General features: G+C 36.6%; 2 protein-coding genes across 2 annotated transcripts in view; both read right to left on the bottom strand.

The window, feature by feature from the left end:
- Positions 1-343: 343 nt before the first annotated feature.
- On the bottom strand, positions 344-5,581 carry LOC113064611 (uncharacterized). The gene is made up of 6 exons (XM_026235448.1): positions 5,168-5,581; positions 4,694-4,943; positions 3,350-3,688; positions 2,652-2,750; positions 1,922-2,059; positions 344-1,061 (listed from the first exon to the last, which is right to left on the bottom strand). The coding sequence occupies exons 2-6, from the start codon at positions 4,734-4,736 to the stop codon at positions 904-906; spliced, it is 777 nt and encodes a 258-aa protein (XP_026091233.1). The 5' UTR covers positions 4,737-4,943; positions 5,168-5,581; the 3' UTR covers positions 344-903.
- Positions 5,582-9,349: 3,768 nt separating this feature from the next.
- LOC113064960 (prolyl 3-hydroxylase 2-like) overlaps positions 9,350-23,061 on the bottom strand; it is a 43,331-nt gene continuing 29,619 nt past the window's right edge. Inside the window, exons 4-15 of the mRNA XM_026235987.1 lie at positions 21,841-21,972; positions 21,035-21,162; positions 18,690-18,779; positions 17,710-17,750; positions 17,545-17,636; positions 17,127-17,254; positions 16,897-16,992; positions 16,496-16,646; positions 15,254-15,371; positions 15,023-15,098; positions 14,797-14,937; positions 9,350-9,945 (exon numbers count right to left, since the gene is read on the bottom strand). Of these exons, the coding sequence (XP_026091772.1) occupies positions 9,853-9,945; positions 14,797-14,937; positions 15,023-15,098; positions 15,254-15,371; positions 16,496-16,646; positions 16,897-16,992; positions 17,127-17,254; positions 17,545-17,636; positions 17,710-17,750; positions 18,690-18,779; positions 21,035-21,162; positions 21,841-21,972 (1,286 nt within the window). The 3' untranslated portion in view covers positions 9,350-9,852. The remainder of the gene's footprint in view (positions 9,946-14,796; positions 14,938-15,022; positions 15,099-15,253; positions 15,372-16,495; positions 16,647-16,896; positions 16,993-17,126; positions 17,255-17,544; positions 17,637-17,709; positions 17,751-18,689; positions 18,780-21,034; positions 21,163-21,840; positions 21,973-23,061) is intronic.

Raw genomic sequence — 23,061 nt, forward strand, 5'->3', positions numbered from 1 at the left:
GTGCTGGGATATCTGATTTAAGTGGGCGTGGTGTGTGTAAGGTAGAGAGGGCATGATGACTGATGATAGTGTCCTGATCCAGTCACGACGCTATTCTCAGCCTGCGCTCCGGCTGAGTAATCAACTTTATTTTAAAAAATAATTTATATATTTTATATTCAAACTGAAAACATGATTTGATTAACACTCAAGTCATTCAAGTCATCATGTCTCAAGTCAAGTCAAGTCCCGAGTCTTTAACTTCCAAGTCCGAGTCAAGTCTCAAGTCCTAAAAATAGCGACTCGAGTCGACTCGAGTCCAAGTCACCAAGTCACAAGTCCCCATGTCTGCATTTAACATGTGTTAAATTCAAAATGGCATCTAACCCAAGTAAGAGTAAGAGTTATGTAGAAACGGGTGTTCAAAGAAAATTCTCAGTTCCTTTAATGAGTACATAAGAATTAATGTTTCATAACTATGAAACAGCTCAATTCCTTATTTTCTTCTCCCATTTGCCACTCTCACAGTAGGCTATGTGGTTTGTTTTCTAATCATGGTCGATTCATCTTCATGTTGGTTCTGAAATGCCATAGACCTACTTGTACAGTCACACTAATATGCTTTATTAATTGCGAGTGGAAAAGGAGCGTAGCAGATTTTTCTTTTTTTTCGTTGTTTTTCACATGTATTTGTAACCACAGAATGTTTCAGTATGATACAACTGAAAGTCATTAAAGGAAAAATAGCAGGGTTTCTCGTGTATCTCTTTCTGACAAAAAATGAAAGAAACAAAAAAAGAAATATTTACATCTTCCCATCTCGGGGAAATGCTACATTACAAAATTAAATTTGTGTCCATGGTAAGGCATTTGAAATCAGATATTTAATGTGTTTTCAGGGGATATTTCTGTCATATGTAATACTTATGGCCTACAGATTCTGTTGCTTGAAAGAGTGTCGTACTTCCTCAGCGGTTTAATGGTATCAGTTTTTTTGGACTGCACGTCGCAGATGTCCACTTTGGTCTGGTTTCGCCTCCAGCAGCTCGATTCCACTGGTTTGGTGTTCTCATAGATGTTCTCTAGAAACACATAACATTACAGTAGAGTTACATCAGAAGGTTAACAGTGCAAAGCACAGGCCACGCTGAGGGTTCTGGAGGAAAATGGTTCTGCTGCGAACACTGCACGTAACAACTCGAGTCTAACCACAGACAATGAGAGGCAGTCTAATCATCAACTGGAGCTCAACTCTCATAGCTCTTAACCACATGACACCCACACTCATCCCGCACTCAGTAGGCGACCCAGGAAATGTCTGACCGTGTACATAGATGTATAAAAGGATGTGTTGTTTCTCAGCAGAGTCTCGTATGAGGACCCCAAACAGTCTTTGTGAGAATATTTGTGACATAATTTGGAAAATTTCTTGATTATTTCCTCAGTTTATAGCAGAAATTATAGTTATAAGCTAGACCTTCATAACCACAAGGCTTAAGCATTGAGCGTAAAGTTAGTTTGAGTAGAGTTCTACAATCGTTGATCATCATTATTATGGTGATATGTTGAAATGCTTTATGATGCTAAAGTCATGCATTTGAAATTATCTTTTTCAATGAACTGAGCCATATACAAAATACACTATAAAAAAAAATCCAAGCTGTAAATAAAGATTATTGGAGTATGTTCCTTTAAGAAAAAAAATATTTGAGTCATCCAAAATTTCATGCTTAATTAATTGTTTTGCTTGCCATTTCTTTCTAATTACTGTAATTGTAAAATTCGCTAGAGATTTATGACTGAATTTTTTTCTGCACTGATTTTTTTAAGTGCATAAAGCATTGATGTGAGACGGAAAATGAACTGTAGGATTTTAACGTTAGATTTTCTCATAGTTAATATAGTTTTTTTTAAATGCAACATTGAGTCATTGTAAATGTACCTTCAGGTTTGCGAGTCAAGATCCATACGACAACTATTGACACAAGTAGCACGACGCATCCAGCTGCCAACGCTAGCCATATCCACCACGGAACGTCGTTGGGCGGTGGAGGGATGGTTGTTGTTGGGATTGTTGTGGCTGTAACACACACAAGATACAAAAAAAAAAAGGTTATTGTAATTCGGTCAAAGTGAGGCTCTTCCTATGGCTGCAGTGTTATCGCTAGATGTATACTCTCAACGCATACATGAGTGAATTTGATTATGGAGTTGTATTGAATCAAACATGATAGCAATCTTTTATTTATTCATTTATATTTGAAGGGAAAACAATTGATTGTATATATTTTTGGTCTTGAACTCCAAAAATATATTATCATACATGCATTGGGGTCCAGAAGGCTAAAATCACATTGAAAATCTGGGGTTCAATGCTTAATTTAATCCTGGACAAAAACAGTAAGGTTTACAGTAAGGTTTAGGATGCCTGCAAATCATTTTATAGCAATAGTACACGTTATTTCCTAAAGACTTATATTGGAGAACACGTGATATTACTGATATTTTGAGACAAAACTACACACGTACCGCACGTGGTTATAGGAAAAGTAGAATCAGTGGTTATTATGCAGAAAATTACTTGTAGATTACTTGTGGAGCTCATACAAGTGACCAAATGGTGTTGAATTGAGTATTTAAAAGTTTAATGAGAGAAAGAAGCTGAATTTTACCAATGATCGAGCAAGTTGTTGGGGGATCTTGTGTCGTTAGATTTTGTGTAGTTTTCTGCATCTGTGGCTGTGCTGTATTTGCAGTGGTGTTTTTGGCATCTGTAGAGTTAAAAACATCATTGAAAGTTGTTAAAACTGTGAATTGTTACTTTCATACATTTCAATAATGGATTATGAGCAAAGGCTTTTAAAATGTCTTGACGAACGCTAATGGCTTTCGACAAAGTAAAGCAACTGAATTCTACAGCTCTCGTTGTGATTGGAAATTTGGTTATTGGTATATTTTTATACATTGTCTTTATTTCCCACAATCATCTGATCTGAATTAAGCCATAATGTAACATAATAAATAGTTGGTGCAGAAAATTTTTCACAAATTAGACGTGAAAAATTATCATGAATTTCATTATGTCTAAGTATTTGGTTTGCCCGCTTCTGCTTTAACGACAGCAAGCCTCGATGCATGAACTCGTAACATTTGTGTAAAATCTGATCAACATTTTCACCAACGTGATTTGAGAATCATCCAAAGCACCTCTTGTGCTTCAATGTTAGAAATATAATCTGTACAAATGAGCCACATGTACAGTGTCACAAAATTGCTTATTTAATAAGTGGCCTAGAAATAGTGCAGAGCCTGAAAAATATCATAATTTTACATCATAACATTTCTATATTTGATTCAAGTCTTTACTTACCGACCAGAACTTGTGTTCCATAACTGCATTTTTCTTCTAGAAAAGGAATATCTCTCGTAACCTTGCAGAAGTACCATCCACTCTCATTGAGTTTGATGGAATTAATGGTGAAGATTGACCAGGGTAAGTTTTCTGTTTTATTATGCCATTTTTCGAGTAATCCTTTTGTTTCAGAATTACAGTCTAAATCAGTAGGACTGTAGTACCACTTCAGTTTATAATTTCCACCGGGCTGAAAAGTGCAGTTGAATGTGACTGAGTCTCCTTCACAGACTTTAATGTACTTTGGCTCTAAATTGACTTGGAGTTCCTCTGGACTTGTACTGCTGATCAAAGCTCCTGTTGTGGTCATGAAAAGAAAAGAATAAAAACCATTTATTGGTTGTCTTTATGTACAAACAATAGGCACATGATTAGAATACAGACATCATGATAAATCGATACATTAGTTGATACTAAGCGAGCTAACTAACAGCTTTAAAAGCAAAATATTGAATGGAATTTGACTGTGATTGCTTGATAAACACTTCAAACAAGCTATTTTGGGTCTGTCAGCCAAATTAGTTCATTTGTGACTTCAACACATAGTTTGTCCATAACTTAGAAGTTATTTCAAATACAAATTAATTAACAAACAATTTTAGCATCAGACATTATAACGTAAACCACGGCTAATTGTCAGACTAAACAGGCTAGGTTTATTTTTGAAAGCCAGTTCCTTATAATATATAAATATAAAGTTTTCATTGGTAAAAAAAAAAAAAAAAGAAAAAAAAAATTTAAATTAATTTTTTTACATTTCATATGGGGCATGTTGTCGCAATTGAAACGTACCATTAAATTATGTAATATGCTATATACAAATGAGTCAAACAGTTATGAAACACAAAAAGGTTCATGAATCAGCGAACATTTACAAATGTACAAAACATTTACTGTAAAGGACCAAATGTACAAAATTATTCTAATTGAAGTGATTTTAGAACTAGATGCTTGACACTGATTTACAAAACTGCTAAGTTAAACACACGTTTGTGTAATAATCTCAATATATAATTTTTGCTGAGATGAAGGCTTCAAAAAAATGCTGGGTTGTTTCAATTCAACTTTGGGTAAAATATGGACTAACCCAATTGTTAGGTTAAAAATTTAAACCAACATTTGGGTAAATCCATATTTGTCCAAGAATTAGATTGAAACAACCCATAGCAATTGGTCATATTTGGGTCATAAAGTGTCAAAAACTCTTCTTACCAGAATATCTGACCAATTCTTTGTGTTAGATCAAATCCAAATATTGATTTTAACAAACTAGTCTTTTACAAAAGCTCAAATTTCACTTACCAGTGAGTAAAAGAACAACTATCATAGTGCACCGTCGATCCATGCCAAAGCTGGGCACAGAGTCGGTCTTGAATAATAGACCTCCTTCAGTACAAAATTAGTCTGAGCACGAAGAAAACGACTAATTGATAAACGATAGATCCAACTTCAATGAAAACAGCAGCTGGAGTCTTTAAATGAGAGCGCACGAGTCTTCCTCGCTCGCTCGTGGTGATGGTTAAAGCTCTTGAAGTCTAGCAGAGATAGGTTCCTGTGTGGTCATGCATATATGAATAGGTTTCAGAGCTATCTGTTGATAGCCTATGACAAAATATTATATGCTGTCTTCCTGTAGAAGCTTAAGTCTACAAGACATTATTCAAGTAAGCAATGATTTTTACAAATGTAACAAGATACTGTGCAATGCATTATCTAACACACAAGATCTCAAACTAGAAAATAATTGTTTCAAAAAAATGTAAACAGTAGACTTACCGCTCTTAAAGTTGCTTTGAAGTAACGCACACAAGTTACAACATGAAAGCAGGTCAGCAGCATGAACATGAAATGAGAATAAGAACCACAAAAAACTCGACTGACATCCGACGTATCATAAAAACACCAGAGATGCTTTCTGTTCACATGCAGAAACAGCACTGCTCGAGAATAATGCCCCCAAATGCAGTGAACACTTTAGGACCTTCAAGACACTGTTGTCATCCAGTGACATATTTCATATCCATAACATTGGAAAGGAAATTAGCATCTGCACAAGCTTTCTTAAAATTGATTTAACTTTTCTGATTTGTTTAATTTATAGTATTTATAATGAATATTTTAAGTCATGCACTGTAAACCCTAACAAATATATTTTTGGATTTACGTGACAAAACACTTTTTTGGGGGGGCCTTATACATTCGACTTATACAAACTTCAGTGACTTGCTGAGAACTGATGCATTGGATGTGGTTCTGATATTAAACCTAAAAGCAAGCCGAAACCATTGTTTAAAAGTCGAACTAAACATCAAACTGAAACAGAAAATGTAATACTGCCAATTTTGCTTTACAGATCGAGCAAGTTGCATTTGTATTGCATAATTTGTATATCACAAAGAATGCAAGGACAACTATATAACACAATTTTCAAGGAGTAAAAGCAGACTTAAGTGTAAATTTAAATACCAGTGAGAAAAAGACCATTGTCATTGTTCAAATGAGGAAACTGGCACAAACGAGGCACATTTCCACTTTCCACAGAAAGATAACACAAGAAATGAGGTTTTTTTTATGCCCACAACAACAATAATAATACAAAAAATAATGGTAATAATGCAATTCTCCCACTTCGGCTGATGAACTTGTGTTTTGGGTTTATATGCAGACAGTGATCATACATAAGATGGCCAAATGAACTTGTGTTTCCATTACTGCATGTTTGGCCAAGAACAAGAATGTCTCTCGAAACCAATACCACCTCACTTTGTAATTTCCACCGGGCTGAAAAGTGCAGTTTATAGCGAGTGAGTCTCCTTCACAAACTTCAGCGTACTTTGGTTCCTTTGGTGTTTCCCCTTGACTTCCACCAATCACATCTCCTGTTGTGGCCATGAAATTAAAAGAACAGTCATTTATTGTCTGTTGCTAAACAAGAAGTATATGACTGGAAACTGTTGCTGTATCTTTATGTATCTCTCTGTATCTATTCTTTGTGTTCACAAAGAGTGCTATATAGTGTATTGAGAGAAAAGCTCTATTAATTGGACCTGTTGTCATGTGCGTCAGTTCCTGTTTTTCCTTATTTGGTCTGTTTCCTGTCCTTGTTTAGTTTGATTATAATTGATTCCCTGCACCTGTTCCTTGTTATCCTGCCTTTATAAGCCCATTGTCAGGTTATATAACATTTATATATGTTTGTCTTCCTCCTGTTCTCTCTGTTGGAGCTTCTCCTGTGTTGGATTACTAGACTGTAAAAGATTATTTTAGGATTATCCTTGGCTCTGTGTTCTGTCCGGCAGCTTCATAACCCAACAATAACTAGCCCTTACAATTTACTCTTATTAATGTGGTGAAAACCAAGTTTCCCTCTACTTACCGACCAGAACTTGCATTTTAATGCAAAAACATTTGTTCTTGTTTCTTTGAGAACAGGAGAATCTCTCTCTCTCATGCAGAAGTACTATCTGCTGACATTCGTTGTATTGGTCATCCACTATAAGTGGTAACAGTGAGACACTTCCATTTCATTTCGTGTTATATTCCATTTAACAGTTCTCTGCAAAATGTAATCCGGTTTTATTAATAATTATATATATATATATATATATATATATATATATATATATATATATAAAAACACAAAACACACATACTGGTAATTTTAATCTTGTAAGTTTAACACAACACAATGCAATGCTTAAAGGGTTAGTTCACCGAAAAATGAAAATGTCATTAACGACTCTCATGTCGTTCCAAACCCGTAAGAACTCTTTTATCTTTGGAACATAGTTTAAGGTATTTTAGATTTAGTCTGAGAGCTCTCAGTCCCTCCATTGAAGCTGTGTGTACGGTATACTGTCCATGTCCAGAAAGGTAAGAAAAACATCATCAAAGTAGTCCATGTGACGTCAGAGGGTCAGTTAGAATTTGTTGAAGCATCGAAAATACATTTTGGTCCAAAAATAGCAAAAACTACGACTTTATTCATCATCGTCTTCTCTTCCGTGTCTGTTGTGAGCATGTTAATAACACAGCAGTTCAGTGATATCCGATTTACGAACGAATCATTCGATGTAACCGGATCTTTTTGAACCAGATCACCAAATCGAACTGAATCGTTTTAAACGGTTCGTGTCTCTAATACGCATTAATCCACAAATGACTTAAGCTGTTAACTTTTTTAATGTGGCTGACACTCCCTCTGAGTTCAAACAAACCAATATCCCGGAGTACTTAATTTACTCAAAACAGTACACTGACCGAACTGCTGTGAAGAGAGAACTGAAGATGAACTAGCCCCAGTCATATTTATTTCACAAAACATTTCACTTTCTACATGATAGATTATATCAAACAATGTTCTTTACTAAACAAGATTTTAAAGCTCACTTACCTATGAATATAAGAGGAAACATTGTCCTGCATAGTCGATCCATGTCCAAGTTAGCATAGTTCAGAATAATACTGTAAATCACCCCGCCACTAACTATAACAATAAACTAAAAGACAGTGACATACATACTTACAACTTTTTTTAAACTGCATCAAACAAAAACAGCACCTGGACTCTTTAAAGGAGAACACCTGAAGCTTTTCTGTTTACTTGGGAGGGTTAAAGCTTTTGAAGTCTGGTAGAGATCCATAAATGGGTTCCTGTGTGGTCATGCATATTTACACATATATACTGTTATATTAATAGCTTATGATTCCTGTAAAAGATTCTGCTAGAAATTGCTTAAAATACTCTATGCACTAATTTTTAACATAAGAGTACACAGCCATTTGTTACTTGAATGTGCTAAGTATCTGGTTTCATCCACTTCCAGTTATTCTAGCTGTACAATAACAGTTTGGCTATGCTAAATGATATTGCAAACTGGTATTTGTTATCATTTTATTATCAGATTTCTGAAGACAAAAAAGTTTAACTGTTTAACACATTTTGTTGTTCTTCCAGTTATTTATCTATAGCGACTAATGAGTTGAAACAGATTTGGAGAAATTTACGTGAGCATTGCATGACTCGCTCACCAATGTATCCTCTGCAGTGAATGGGTGCCGTCAGAATGAGAGTCCAAACAGCTGATAAAAACATCCCAATAATCCACATGTAATGCACACCTCTCCAATCCATCAATTATGGCCAGAGTTTCTCAAAGACATTAACTGATGGACTGGAGTCAATGTGGATTATCGTGATGTTTTTATCAGCTGTTTGGACGGCACCCATTCACTGCAGAGGATCCATTGGTGAGCAAGTCATGCAATGCTCATGTAAATTTCTCCAAATCTGTTCTGATGAAGAAACCGACTCATCTACTTGGTCTGAAGGAGAGAACATTTTCAGAAAATGTACATTTTTGGTTGAACTACTTCCTTAAAACCTGATTAAACCTAAGGGCAAGCCTGTCACTGTCAAATATTTTCCATGTTTGTTGTGTATTAAAAAATCAGTGCAAGTAAAGGACACAAATAAGTTTAATTCAGTCTTTAATTTAAAAATACATATTGAAAACATGTAATTAAATATCAGTGGCCATCATCCTTGTTCAAATTCGACAAGAGCTGAGGCAAGTGTGCAAAGCACGTTTCATCTACCCACAGACAGATACACGAGTCAATGAATTTGAAAGGAAAGGACAATTAATATGCCACATTTAAGTTCAAATTCCTTGAAACAGGAACAAATAGCCTCTTTTATTAAAAAGGTTCCTAATATCAAATGCTGACGCTCGCTATTATAGCAGTCTACGATCGCACTACAGCACAGCTCGAGTCAGATCATTTGTAAACAGTATAAATTAACTCTTTTGAAAGCAGTGTGGTGTCACAATGTGAAGGAAATCACAGTGCACTGTTAAAAAAACAGAAGAATATACAGTAAGTACAGAACTGTGCAAATCCAAAATTTTCATAGTCTGTTTCATTAGGTAACTTGTGATTACGTCTAGTTAAATAAACTTGAATATAAAATGCATCCAGTATAATGTATATATGCTCTTGTACAGTGTAAATTCAGTCTTTGGTAGTATGAATGGCAAGTAAGTCAAACTATACTTTCCTTGATAGAAATTTAAATTATATTCACTGTTTCTTTTAAAGTCAACATAAAAATATATTCAGAATTACTTCCGTAATGATGTATTGAAGTATTACCATCTGAATCAGGAAAAGGATCATGACAACTACCACGATATAAATACCATAAATACAATAAAAATACCACGATATATCGTTGAGTCGGTTTTGACTTCATGTTGACTTTAAAGGTATGCAACGTAATACATGTGAGCTGAGATTTTATCTGCACACATGATAATAACAATGCTAAAATTCTCACAAACAGACAGAAAACTAAATAAAAAACAAATTTCACGCAGTAAAAAAATAAAATCATTCTGATCATTAAATAAATAAGAAATGACGTGAACCCTGTACTTTCTCTCCCATTGGCTGATGCACTATAACTCGTCTTTTGGGTTTATGTGCCGCTCTTGGTCCCTCACAGGCTGATTATCCAAGCCTTGAATCACCTCATCGGCTTGAAGCCTCTCCTGCAATTACATTTAAAACAAATTATATTTCGTCAAATTTAATACACCACACATTTTTGGAATTCTATTATTAAACATTATTTATTTAAACACTAAACAATTCTTAAAGTGTTTTACGTTTTAAAATAAAAAACTTAAATTAAATGGTAATTATGACATTTTTACAAAGAAACTGAAACGCTGGCCCATATGGTGTTGGAGGTTGGAGGTTGGAGGTTTTTGCACCTATATGTGTGTGGATTTCACACCTTCCATCGGTGAAACCAGAGTGTGAAGGATGAATTAGCAGAGCAATAGCACAGCTGTGCATAAAGTATTGCAATCCACACGCAACATAACGGGATGCATATCAGATTCAGGACAGTTTGATGGTGTGTGCCTCGCGACCTGTGACCAGGACAGCACATTTTTGAGGTGTATCGAGAGCCACAGTCTCTAGGGAAGTGTCAGCAGTTCACCACAAAAGACATACCTCATCCTACAGGAGTTAACTGTTGCTTTCTAAAGAGGAAGAGGAAGCTTTCTAAAACGGATGCGATCCAGATTAAATCCAAAAAACATTAAATCCTGGACTGTTGCATGCCCAGAGTGAAGCACTGCGTGGATCAGTGATGGTTTGGGCTGCAATATCATTGCATACCTTAGGCCTACTAGCGAACCATATTGGAGGACCATGTGAGCCCAATGGTTCAAACATTGCACCCTGAAGGTGGTGGCCTCAAACACGATGATAATGCACTAATAAACACAGAAAGACTGGTAACAGAGTGGTTTGATGAACATGACAGTGAAGCTGAACATCTCCCATGGCCTTCACAGTCACAATATCTGAATTCTATTGAGCCACTTCGGGGTGTTTTGGAGAACCACAGGAAACGTTTTCTTCCACCAGTATCATGTAGTGACATGGACACTGTTTTGAAAGAGGAATGATTCAAAATCCCAGGACTTGATTCGGTGGCCGAGAGAGCTCAACGCGCTGCAATTTAAGAAAACACATGCAAATTGAAAAAACACCAGCAAATGAAGAAAACATCTTCATCAGTTTGACAGCACAAGTGTTACAAATCCTCACAATACATGCATATAATGAAATGCGCTCCAAATCCTCACAGCTCATGCAAATTAACGAACACGCTGCAAATAGCACTGACCACAACGGAAATGTTTCAAGGAGACCCCAAAAAGTGCCTGGGATTTGCTTATTGTGTAGTGACTACTGGTCAGTGGTGAACTGAAAGGTGAGGTTTTTTTAAACACCCTGATTGCATGATTCCTTTATCTTTTGGATATTATTAGCCTAAATAAGCTGAATAATTTCATGATTAACTGTGAAACGTTACTAACTTTAATATCGTCAACTAAATATAATTTCAAGTTTAATGAAAATAAATTTGCAATACTTCATTAATTGTTTCTTAATTTGCATGTGTTATGAGGATTTGCAGCGTTTCGTTATATGCATGTGTTGTGAGGATTTGCATTGTTTCGTTATATGCATGTATTATGAGGATTTGCATTGTTTCGTTATATGCATGTGTTGTGAGGATTTGCAGCGTTTCGTTATATGCATGTGTTATAAGGATTTGCATTGTTTCGTTATATGCATGTGTAATGAGGATTTGCAGCGTTTCGTTATATGCATGTGTTATGAGGATTTGCATTGTTTTGTTATATGCATGTGTTGTGAGGATTTGCACTGTTTCGTTATATGCATGTGTTGTGAGGATTTGCAGTGTTTCGTTATATGCATGTGTTGTGAGGATTTGCAGTGTTTCGTTATATGCATGTGTTATGATGATTTGCAGTGTTTCGTTATATGCATGTGTTATGAGGATTTGCAGTGTTTCGTTACATGCATGTGTTATGAGGATTTGCATTGTTTCGTTATATGCATGTGTTATGAGGATTTGCATTGTTTCGTTATATGCATGTGTTGTGAGGTTTGCATTGTTTCGTTATATGCATGTGTTATGATGATTTGCAGTGTTTCGTTATATGCATGTGTTATGAGGATTTGCAGTGTTTCGTTACATGCATGTGTTGTGAGGATTTGCACTGTTTCGTTATATGCATGTGTTGTGAGGTTTGCATTGTTTCGTTATATGCATGTGTTATGAGGATTTGCAGCGTTTCGTTATATGCATGTGTTATGAGGATTTGCAGCGTTTCGTTACATGCATGTGTTATGAGGATTTGCATTGTTTCGTTATATGCATGTGTTATGAGGATTTGCAGTGTTTCGTTATATGCATGTGTTATAAGGATTTGCAGTGTTTCGTTATATGCATGTGTTATGAGGATTTGCAGTGTTTTGTTACATGCATGTGTTATGAGGATTTGCATTGTTTCGTTACATGCATGTGTTATGAGGATTTGCAGTGTTTCGTTATATGCATGTGTTATAAGGATTTGCAGTGTTTCGTTATATGCATGTGTTATAAGGATTTGCAGTGTTTCGTTATATGCATGTGTTATGAGGATTTGCAGTGTTTCGTTATATGCATGTGTTATAAGGATTTGCAGTGTTTCGTTATATGCATGTGTTATGAGGATTTGCAGCGTTTCGTTATATGCATGTGTTGTGAGGATTTGCATTGTTTCGTTATATGCATGTATTATGAGGATTTGCATTGTTTCGTTATATGCATGTGTTGTGAGGATTTGCAGCGTTTCGTTATATGCATGTGTTATAAGGATTTGCATTGTTTCGTTATATGCATGTGTAATGAGGATTTGCAGCGTTTCGTTATATGCATGTGTTATGAGGATTTGCATTGTTTTGTTATATGCATGTGTTGTGAGGATTTGCACTGTTTCGTTATATGCATGTGTTGTGAGGATTTGCAGTGTTTCGTTATATGCATGTGTTGTGAGGATTTGCAGTGTTTCGTTATATGCATGTGTTATGATGATTTGCAGTGTTTCGTTATATGCATGTGTTATGAGGATTTGCAGTGTTTCGTTACATGCATGTGTTATGAGGATTTGCATTGTTTCGTTATATGCATGTGTTGTGAGGTTTGCATTGTTTCGTTATATGCATGTGTTATGATGATTTGCAGTGTTTCGTTATATGCATGTGTTATGAGGATTTGCAGTGTTTCGTTACATGCATGTGTTGTGAGGATTTGCACTGTTTCGTTATATGCATAGGTTGTGAGGTTTGCATTGTTTCGTTATATGCATGTGTTATGAGGATTTGCAGCGTTTCGTTATATGCATGTGTTATGAGGATTTGCAGTGTTTCGTTACATGCATGTGTTATGAGGATTTGCATTGTTTCGTTATATGCATGTGTTATGAGGATTTGCAGTGTTTCGTTATATGCATGTGTTATGAGGATTTGCAGTGTTTTGTTACATGCATGTGTTATGAGGATTTGCATTGTTTCGTTATATGCATGTGTTATGAGGATTTGCAGTGTTTCGTTATATGCATGTGTTATAAGGATTTGCAGTGTTTCGTTATATGCATGTGTTATAAGGATTTGCAGTGTTTCGTTATATGCATGTGTTATGAGGATTTGCATTGTTTCGTTATATGCATGTGTTATGAGGATTTGCAGTGTTTCGTTATATGCATGTGTTATGAGGATTTGCATTGTTTCGTTATATGCATGTGTTGTGAGGTTTGCATTGTTTCGTTATATGCATGTGTTATGGGGATTTACAGCGTTTCGTTATATACATGTGTTGTGAGGATTTGCAGCGTTTCGTTATATGCATGTGTTATGAGGATTTGCAGCGTTTCCTTATATGCATGTGTTGTGAGGATTTGCAGTGTTTCGTTATATGCATGTGTTATGAGGATTTGCAGTGTTTCCTTATATGCATGTGTTATGAGGATTTGCATTGTTTCGTTATATGCATGTGTTATGAGGATTTGCAGCGTTTCGTTATATGCATGTGTTATGAGGATTTGCAGCGTTTCGTTATATGCATGTGTTATGAGGATTTGCAGCGTTTCGTTTCATGAAGCGCTGGTGAAGTTTCAAATCTCAAGTGAAGATTCGTAACACTCGTGTTGTCAAACTGATGAAGATGTTTTCTTCATTTGCTGGTGTTTTTTCAATTTGCATGTATTTTCTTAAGTTGCAGCGTGTTGAGCTCTCTCAGCCACCGTAACTTGACCTATTGCTAAATTGAAAAAAGTATAAAGTTCTCAAATTTAATATTATGTATATATATCAAATTTGAGGGGGTAAAAAAAAAAAAAAAAAAAAAGTTCTTTAGAAATTAAATTCTTTAGCAGTGCATAACATCTTACTTCCTCCTTATAACCTCACCACAACTGAGAACACCTCATGTTTTTCTTTTTTTCCCCAGGTTTTAGATATCAGAAGCATAGAGAAGTTTTAATAATAAAATGCCCTGTTTATTTCAAAAGATAAAAAAAAATAATGATTATATTACCCTTCTAACAGTGTACATGTAAGTCGCACCATGTACATACACCACAGGTATTCGTTCATTTAAAGTGGTCAGGGTTAAATGACATGCGTGTAGAAATACTCCAGGTCAAAGGCCTTAGAAACCTGTGTGCTTAGTGTATTTAAACACAATGGGCATCATGCTAGTGTGTTGTGAGAGCAGGAAGTGGTTTAGTGGTTTGTGAGCACTCACTGGTGGGTATAGGTGGCCATATGTGGCTCAAGACTTGTGCTTTATGTACAATGGAAAATTCCACTTCCTTTGAAATGACATTTTCCAACAAGACGTGAATTTTAGTGATATATTTATAATACAGTCATGCCACCATGTTAATATAATTTCATTGGTATTACTAAAACCTAAACCAAGACTGAGAAATAAACACTGAATGTGCTTGTTATGACAGACATGTCCTCACCAGCTCCCTGTAGAGGGGGTCTAAAGTGAACCAGAGCGCCACGGCACACCGCTGCCCCCTAGTGACCGCTCGCACACCGTGTGGGTTCTCCCCGCCGGACGAGAACCCCACCATCCGCCCGCACCTGGGCTTCACCGAGGCCTGCGACGGGAAAACAGATCGTTTAACTGCCAAACTCTTACTGAGACGACAGACAGATGAGCAAAACACAGTAATTCTTCCTTACAGTGACGGTCTTGGCATCTATTTCTGTAAAGATGAATTCTCCACCATCAAAATTGCCGTTCAGATACAGCAGCGCACTGCATCGCCAAAAAGAGAAAGAGAGAGAGAAGAAATAGAATTAATATCAATTGCTTTGTGTGAGACTTTGGCAAAAAAAAATGACACATTTAGTTTGAAGTACAACTGTTTTGAGTGCTGAAGAGGGTTTTAGAGCAGTTTTAACACTTCTTACCTGTAGTCTCGGTAGGTGTAAGCAGGCGGCTCTTTCCAGCACTCATTCGCTTCTGGGTCCAGAAGACAGTTGTCAGCATGTATTGGATGACTGAGGTCATTTCTGTGGTCCTGCTGACCTGTTAAAATAAATTGTAATTGGACAACTCTAGACAACAAAACCAGTCTTAAGTGTCCTGAAATTGAGATGCATACATCATACATCAAGCTGAATAAATAGCTCAGCTTTCCATTGATGTATGGTTTATTAGGATCTGACAATATTTGGACGAGACACAACTATTTGGAAATCTGGAATCTGAGGGTGCCAAAAAATCTAAATACTGAGAAAATCCCCTTTAAAGTTGTCAAAATTAAGTTCTAAGCAATGCATGTTACTAATCAAAAATTAAGTTTTGATATTTTATACATTATATTATTTTACAGTAGTAAATGTACAAAATATATACAACATATCTTAACTTAATATCCTAATGATTTTTGGCATAAAAACAATGTTTTTATGTTTTTTTGGTTATTGATAAAAATATACCCCAGTGACTTAAAGGGATAGTTCACCCAAAAATGTTAATTCTGTCATCATTTGCTCACCATAATGTCGTTCCAAACCTGTAAGAGTTGCTTTATTATGTTGAACAAAAGAGAATATATTTTGAAGATTGCTGATAATCAAACATTTGGTGGTTGCCAATGACTTCCATAATAGGAAAAAAATATATACTATGGAAGTCAAAGGTGAACTATCCCTTTAAGACTGGTTTTGTGGTCCAGGGTCACACACACACACACACACACACACACACATAATATATATACAGGGCCGGAATGGTACTCATTTTCAGCCTGGCCCACCTTAGTTCACGACTGACAATATCAAAAAAATGTAATTAAAACCTCAGAGTATAAGTCTACAATACTGCGCTGTTCACTAAAGCCTTGTAATTCATCGTATTTTTCAAAAATATAAGCATTTCCAAATTGCAAACGTCATTATTTTGCACAGCCGCTATCCGTTCATCTCATTGTCTTCTTTTGTTGCACTCTCGGTGGATTCAAGGGAGAAGAAACTCAGCTTAGTACATTTGGCTGAGTCAGTTTCTAGATGTCTTATTTTGTAAACATTTTACAAACACAGTATGTAAGTATACACATACCTCATGACGCAGCATTATGTGTAGTATATTCTGACTTAAGTAATCAAAATGTGTTTTAATCTGAGAAACTGAGAGCTGAGGTGACGTACCAGATACGGCCGTCCTACACACAAGATGTGTGTATGAGAAATGAAGAGTCGAGTTTAGCATGAAGTATGACTCAATTATCCGCCTGGCCTTCTCGCTGACATCATAAAAGAGACGGGCACTTTTTAAAGGAGCACGTCCCTCATAGCCATACTGCAACGATAAATAACAAAGAATTGATCATTAATATGCCAACATTCATGATGTTTAATAATTCATGACTCTTTGTCCAATCAGAATGTACATACATTCCATTATAACACAAAGTACTGATGAGAAATATGAATTAAAACAACTATTTTATCCAATATTTGTGTGTGCTACATATTTTTTTTATGCTGTTGGCACTGTAATATGGAGTTAATGAGTCACACTAAGTGTTAAAAACTCAGAAAGATCAAACCTTCAGCGTTTTCAATACTGTGGCCCCTTCGAATTTCTCATTTGGTGTGTGTGGAGACATCTTCCCCTTGTAGCCGTCGCCAGCTGCAGTGACACTCTAAGGAAATATTGAGATAACAACTCATACGTAACTGTAAAGTCATAGTACATCTGACATTAAATGAAATACTAGATCACATGAGCTGATTAGTTTCAGAAACTGAGAATGGCACAACAGCAGGAAACGCTCACGTGTGCCAGATGTTTGAGCTCAGAGCACTCGTCCTCACTGATGACATCATCAAAGAGCACCCTCTGACTCCCATTCAGGGTGACGGAGTTCTGTACGAGTCGTACCTTCTCATACAGCAATGGACCGCCTATATACACACACGTACACACACAACCACAAATGTACTTTTAATAACCAATAGAAATGGTTAAACACTGAAACAGTAATAGAAATATAACTAATGTGCAGAAGCAGTATAGGAAACCAGGCGAATTTGTGAACTGGATCAATTGGTTCATTGAAAACAATCAACTTGTTGCCATTTTTGTAGCTTTGAGTTCTGTATATGCCAGGATTTTCATATCTGTTATGTTTATGGTTATGTATCTTGCATTTTACAATATTTAGTTCATTTAAAAGTCGGAAGCAGCATATCACCTTCCCGCAGCTCTTGTAACTGAGACACTGTGACATTTCTCTTGACTGATATTGGCACATAGTCCATCCAGCCATTGGTACCAGAAGGAATCCTAAAGACACATATTCAAAACATAAGCTCTGAATATTATCACTATGCTTTAATATATTAATGAAAACGCCTACCTGTTAACATCTTCTCTTCCACCTGGACTGCTCCAGTAGTTCTGAGGAAAAACAACAATCAGAAGCGTACATAAAAAAAATTTGAAATGAAGAGCTGTGCGTTTATAATAGCTTATTGGTGACCCCACCACAAGGGGGCGATGAAGTCTCTCAAATCTAACAGGCGCACCTGTTCCCTGTTACAGCTGTTACATGATCGAAACATTTCCTTGTCCGTGTTATAACTTATTCCCATTGCCTACATGCTACATTTGAACTTGTTTATGATATTCAATTCCTCATATATTTACTAAGTGAACTCTTAGTTCAATCTGCAAAAAATGTTTTCAAAGAGGCTTCCCCTGTCTTCCATTGGTTAAACAACAGTCCCACCCACTGGAGCTCTATAAAACTATTTGAGCTCATCAGACAAACAGCAATGTTTTGAAATCTCTACACTTGACCATGTCATTTATTCATGGTTTCTATATATATATATATATATATATATATATATATATATATATATATATATATATATAGTTTAAATGCTATTTTTGCTTGACAAATAAAAAATTCTCAATTTTTCCTAACTGCAGAAATGATCATGGGTTAGAATTTTATTTATTTATTTATTGTTTTTGTTGTTGTTGGTTTGTCAGTACGTTACAGTAAAAATGATGAATATTGTATATACAGACCTACATTAAGTAACAATATGGCTTCTTAAAATGTTATTGGAATTATAAATATTTTTGATTAATATTAAACCTAATTTAAGGTTTGAACAAAGCCTTAAATATATGCCGCAAACTAATAAAGGAAAAAACTAATAGCTTAGAGTATTTTTTTTTTTTTTTGGTCTATTTTTCACTCAACTACAAATTACTAGCTTGGTTACTCTGCATATTAAATTGGTATAGACAGAAAAAAAAGCGCAGACTTCAGAAAACTTTAGAAAAGCTTTAGAAAACCATTTCTGGTTCATTTTGTGTACTTACTGCTTCAGTATAGGGGACTCCAAGATTACTGCTGCCGATGAGCAGCAGGTCTAACTCCTGTTTGTGTCGCTTTAGATACTGTTCAGCTTCCTGTGGCAAAAAAAGCATAGTTAGACTGATTATATTTCCTACATGCTGTAGCTTTAAGATTATGGCCCTAATTATTTTATCACCCAAACACAACAAAACCTGAGGGATGGGTGGCGTACTCTCCTAAAATCAAGCCTGTTCCACAACCTGTGCGATTTCTCTTGGCATTTTCCAAGATGTTTTATTAGTAGTCTCTGGCACTCATTTAAAGCAACTTGTTGTAACTGCAGCAAAGTCTGCTGCTTCTAAGTGTGGTCGAGACCACATCAAACGGCAGCCTTGGTGCCCTTTTGGGGAAAGAGTTACATGGGTAGCTTTTGCGGCTTAGTGTTCTTCGAATGCAAACAGCTCGCAATTTTTTTCAGGGAGCTTTGTGGTGTTTCAGTGAAACTTTCAACTCAGCTTCGAGAAGACTGTGCTGTCAGCACAGCACCCCGGTGGTGAATTAACAAGGTCCTGGAGGAACTAGAAATGGGGCAATCAGACATGGAAGCAAACCAATATAGATGGAAACACTCTGCAATGGGGTTCAAGAGAATATACTTGGCTGTTATGAGCTAAGAACTGAAGGATCTTGCAGTGAAAGACGTGTTGAAGCCCTCTGGCTCTTGACTTACCAAACTCATCTGGCTTTTAGCTTCCAGGCTTTCCAGCGAAAGACTCAAGAGTGTGTGGATTCATAACTGTACATCTTGGATACCGAACCCACTAAACACATAATTATTCTAGTGTGTTTATGCACACTGGCATCCTGCCAAACTCTGCACTTGGGAAACAAGTATACCATAGTGATTTCGTAATAGATCTGGACTGGGAAGATCTGGATCTGTTCAAAAGCTGCAAATGGCGATCCAAGAGCTATCACCATTATGAATTTGAACTTGCACAACGGCGACTGTTGCTAGTTTATGATAAGTTACTTTAAAAACAAGCATCAACTGAAGAGAAAAATAAATTGACACCTTTAGAACAATATATATATACGTGATAGGTAAAAATTGATAGCCTGAATGCACTGAAAGTTGCTTTGGATAAAATCGTCTGCTAAATGCATTAATTAAATTAAATTAAATTAAATTAAATTAAATTAAATTAAATTAAATTTAATTTAATTTAATATATACTTTTTATTTCAGTTAAAAGTTTATTTTATTTCAAGTAACTGATCATGAACTAGGGCTGGTCTGAATAGCATTTTTTGAGCTTCGACGCTTCCGTAGTAATCAACACCGAATTTTTGAAGCTTCGGAGGAAGCGGCTGAACACACTGTATTGTTCTCTCTAATCAAGGCAGAAATCTCTGTGTTCGTCTGTCTGTTTGTATTTTATTTATGTCGAGAACCGTTTATAACCAGTCGACTTCACGCGTGGGGGGTGGTGGTGTGATTTGGGGATGGGGGTTGCTGTGGACCCAAGGGAGTGCAGTGTTGCATTTTGGTACAATATAGACATGCAACATGTTCCTAATTAATAAACTTTTAATAAACTACAGAACAGCGTGAGCCGAAAGTGGAACAAAAGTGGAAATCCTTCAGGAGTGTCGAAGTAGTCATTGGATTGGTTGAATTCTACAGGATTTCCACGAGACATGTGTGTGTCCACCTGGAAACAAAGAAACCAAACCCCCTCACGAAAGAAGAAAGCTGTCTTGTTTACAACTGTGACGACAAGCGCCTATCAGGATCAACTAAGCACTGGATTTTCAAAAGTATGTGAGATATTTAAAGTTCGTGGCATAGAATCTTTAAAGTATGTCGGAGAGTTTCACACACAACGGTCTGTTATTGTGGCGACATTTCAACAACTCGAAACGTGATGATGAACAAAACGAACTGTGATTGGTTGTTTGACACGTCGGTCAAACAGCCTCATGGGAGGGGCCTTGGCCAATGAAAGCTGCCATCAATTCCAGACCTACAGTCTGGATGGCAGGTGTTCAAAAAAAAGTGTCTCAAAATTGAAAATCAAATGCCAGTCCACCGAACAAATATTAGAATATTCTGGTCCAGTCCTATCATGAACATGAATTACTCATTCATAAATTGACTTTTAAGCACCACAGTTATATAGGTCAACCTATTAATTTTACTGTATGTGCGATCGTATTCTCCACCATGAATATGTTCTGATGTCAGCCATACATTTCACTTTTGCTTACACCATAGAAGCCATAAAGGCCTTAAAGCACTTGAATCCCAACATTTGATGCTTGCAGCTACATTTTTTTTTCTGCATGTTGCACTGCCATGTCTCACCTTACGAGGCTGGCCATCATGTCCTAGCACTTCCCTGTAATACTCCACATTCTCAGTCATGGACTCTTCACCTTCGTGGAACAACAGGAAGGTCAACGCGCACTCCAATGCCTCCTCATTCCTTCCAGCTTAACACACAGAGAAGAGAACCAGTTATTAAGTTTTGATGAAGCCACCAGGGCTCTGTTTCTAGGGTTTTACATCCTGTGAGGCTGTCTGATTTTTGGGAGTCATCTTTTCCAACAGTCACGTTTATTTCCTTTTGGAGACCCACATGCTCAGAAACATTCACATTCCAGGCCAGTGACCACGATGGAACATAAACCAGAGGGATGAGCGAGTGGAAACACACGGCTCTGAGACTTGCAAAAGAGACGGCACTCGCACACACAACTGAATGACTTGTCATTTTATGAACAATAAGCAGTGTTTGTAAAACTAAAATTTCTCATCTCAAAGCAAAAGTTCTGCTTTGACATTTTCAAGAAGAAATCAGTCAAGTCTGAAATATTTATCGGACTCTTCCTCTCCTTCACTGTGAGTAATTTCACGATTAATGAGGTTTTGTTATTTAAAAATCATTTTCAAGGTACTTTTAATCTGATTATAATTACTGCTGACATTTCCAATACAGGCTATTTCTAATTTGACTGATGGAAGACAGTAGTGTCGTAGCCAAGATCCAAGGAGAGAATTGGGGTCAGATACCAAATCAAGCCCAATGAGTTTTACTTCAAGACCAGACGCTGTAAAGGTGAGTACAAGAACATTAATTCAAGCCAGTTTTGACATATATGGAGGTTTACCTTGGAAATAGGCAAATTGCAGGTAGTCATAATGCAGTGGCAGGTAGTTTTCCATAGGCGACAGGCGACCGGGGCGTGTGGCCAAGTCTCGGATGCACTCATGCTGGCAGTGAAGAATCTGTGTGTAATGATCTGGAAGACAAAGTTCAACATGATTTAGACAAGGAGTCTCGAGGTCAAATCAGCTTGGAGCTTCTGGCCAGTTCGTATTCTCAATCTGGAACCAGTTGAAAAGTTACGACACACATGCAGATGCTTGAATTTGAACTATTTACCATTACACTCTCAAAAAAAATAATGGTTCCAAAAGGGTGTTTTTGCAGTGATGCCGCATAGAGGAACCATATTTGGTTCCTCAGAGAACCTTTCAGTGAACAGTTCTTTCAGGTCCTCGATGCATATATGCAAATAAAGATTCTTTATTTTTAAGAGTATTGGTGGAAAAACAGAAACGGCATTGTGGCAGGATCTAATTGCTTAATTACACACTGTAATTCTGGTTGGTAGTTGAGAATGTGATCCATGTCTTTTCCCAGAGAGTATGGAGTGAGATCATCTTACTGGGATTAAATCAAAGATGTGCGACCAGGGTGCTGGTGTATTTCATGTGGTCAAGGTTGAGGATTAAATTAGAGAGCTGAGAAGACTAAACTCACTTTAAAGGGTTTCATTATGGGTAGTAGGCAGACTGTTCCCACGTGAAAGTGGGATTAAAAAGATGATTGAGAGCTTCTATCAAAAGAGGTTTTAACAGGCATATTATGGGATGGAGAGGCTTTTGTCAAATTTGTTCTGTGGTAGTGTATTCATGTATTCACAAAGGCATGTAACTAGCTCTTGATTGCTTTTGTAAATATAACAAAGATTACCTTGAAGCCACCTAAATCATGCAGACCAACCCATCTTTTGTTAATATGGCAGAAAATGAGCCCATAATTGTAGTAGAGAGTCATGTCATTGCATACTAAAAAAATACATACTCATATACTCTCAGATAATTTAATGTGCACAAATACACCCGACGGACAGAAAATGTCGGTGACATCACTCCAAATATTTTCCAGGGAGTCCTTGCTGAACTCTGAGACATGCCATCACAAAACCCCCTGAAGCTAACGTCAGAAACACTGACAACCCCTGTAAAGAACAAGTCCTCTCACGACTGCCCAATCCTCTCAAATTTAAGCCACAAATAAATGTCAATCATTCACAGCCGTTCAC

This window comes from Carassius auratus, chromosome 47, assembly GCF_003368295.1.
Source record: "Carassius auratus strain Wakin chromosome 47, ASM336829v1, whole genome shotgun sequence".
NCBI classification, from domain to species: domain Eukaryota; kingdom Metazoa; phylum Chordata; class Actinopteri; order Cypriniformes; family Cyprinidae; genus Carassius; species Carassius auratus.

Excerpts from the sequence above, each read along its gene's own strand:
- LOC113064611 (XM_026235448.1), bottom strand. The coding sequence starts at position 4,736 with ATGGATCGACGGTGCACTATGATAGTTGTTCTTTTACTCACTG. Across the intron at positions 3,689-4,693 it reads AGTTGTTCTTTTACTCACTG|GAGCTTTGATCAGCAGTACA; the intron begins GTAAGTGAAATT and ends TGACCACAACAG. Across the intron at positions 2,751-3,349 it reads TGGAACACAAGTTCTGGTCG|ATGCCAAAAACACCACTGCA; the intron begins GTAAGTAAAGAC and ends TTAACTCTACAG.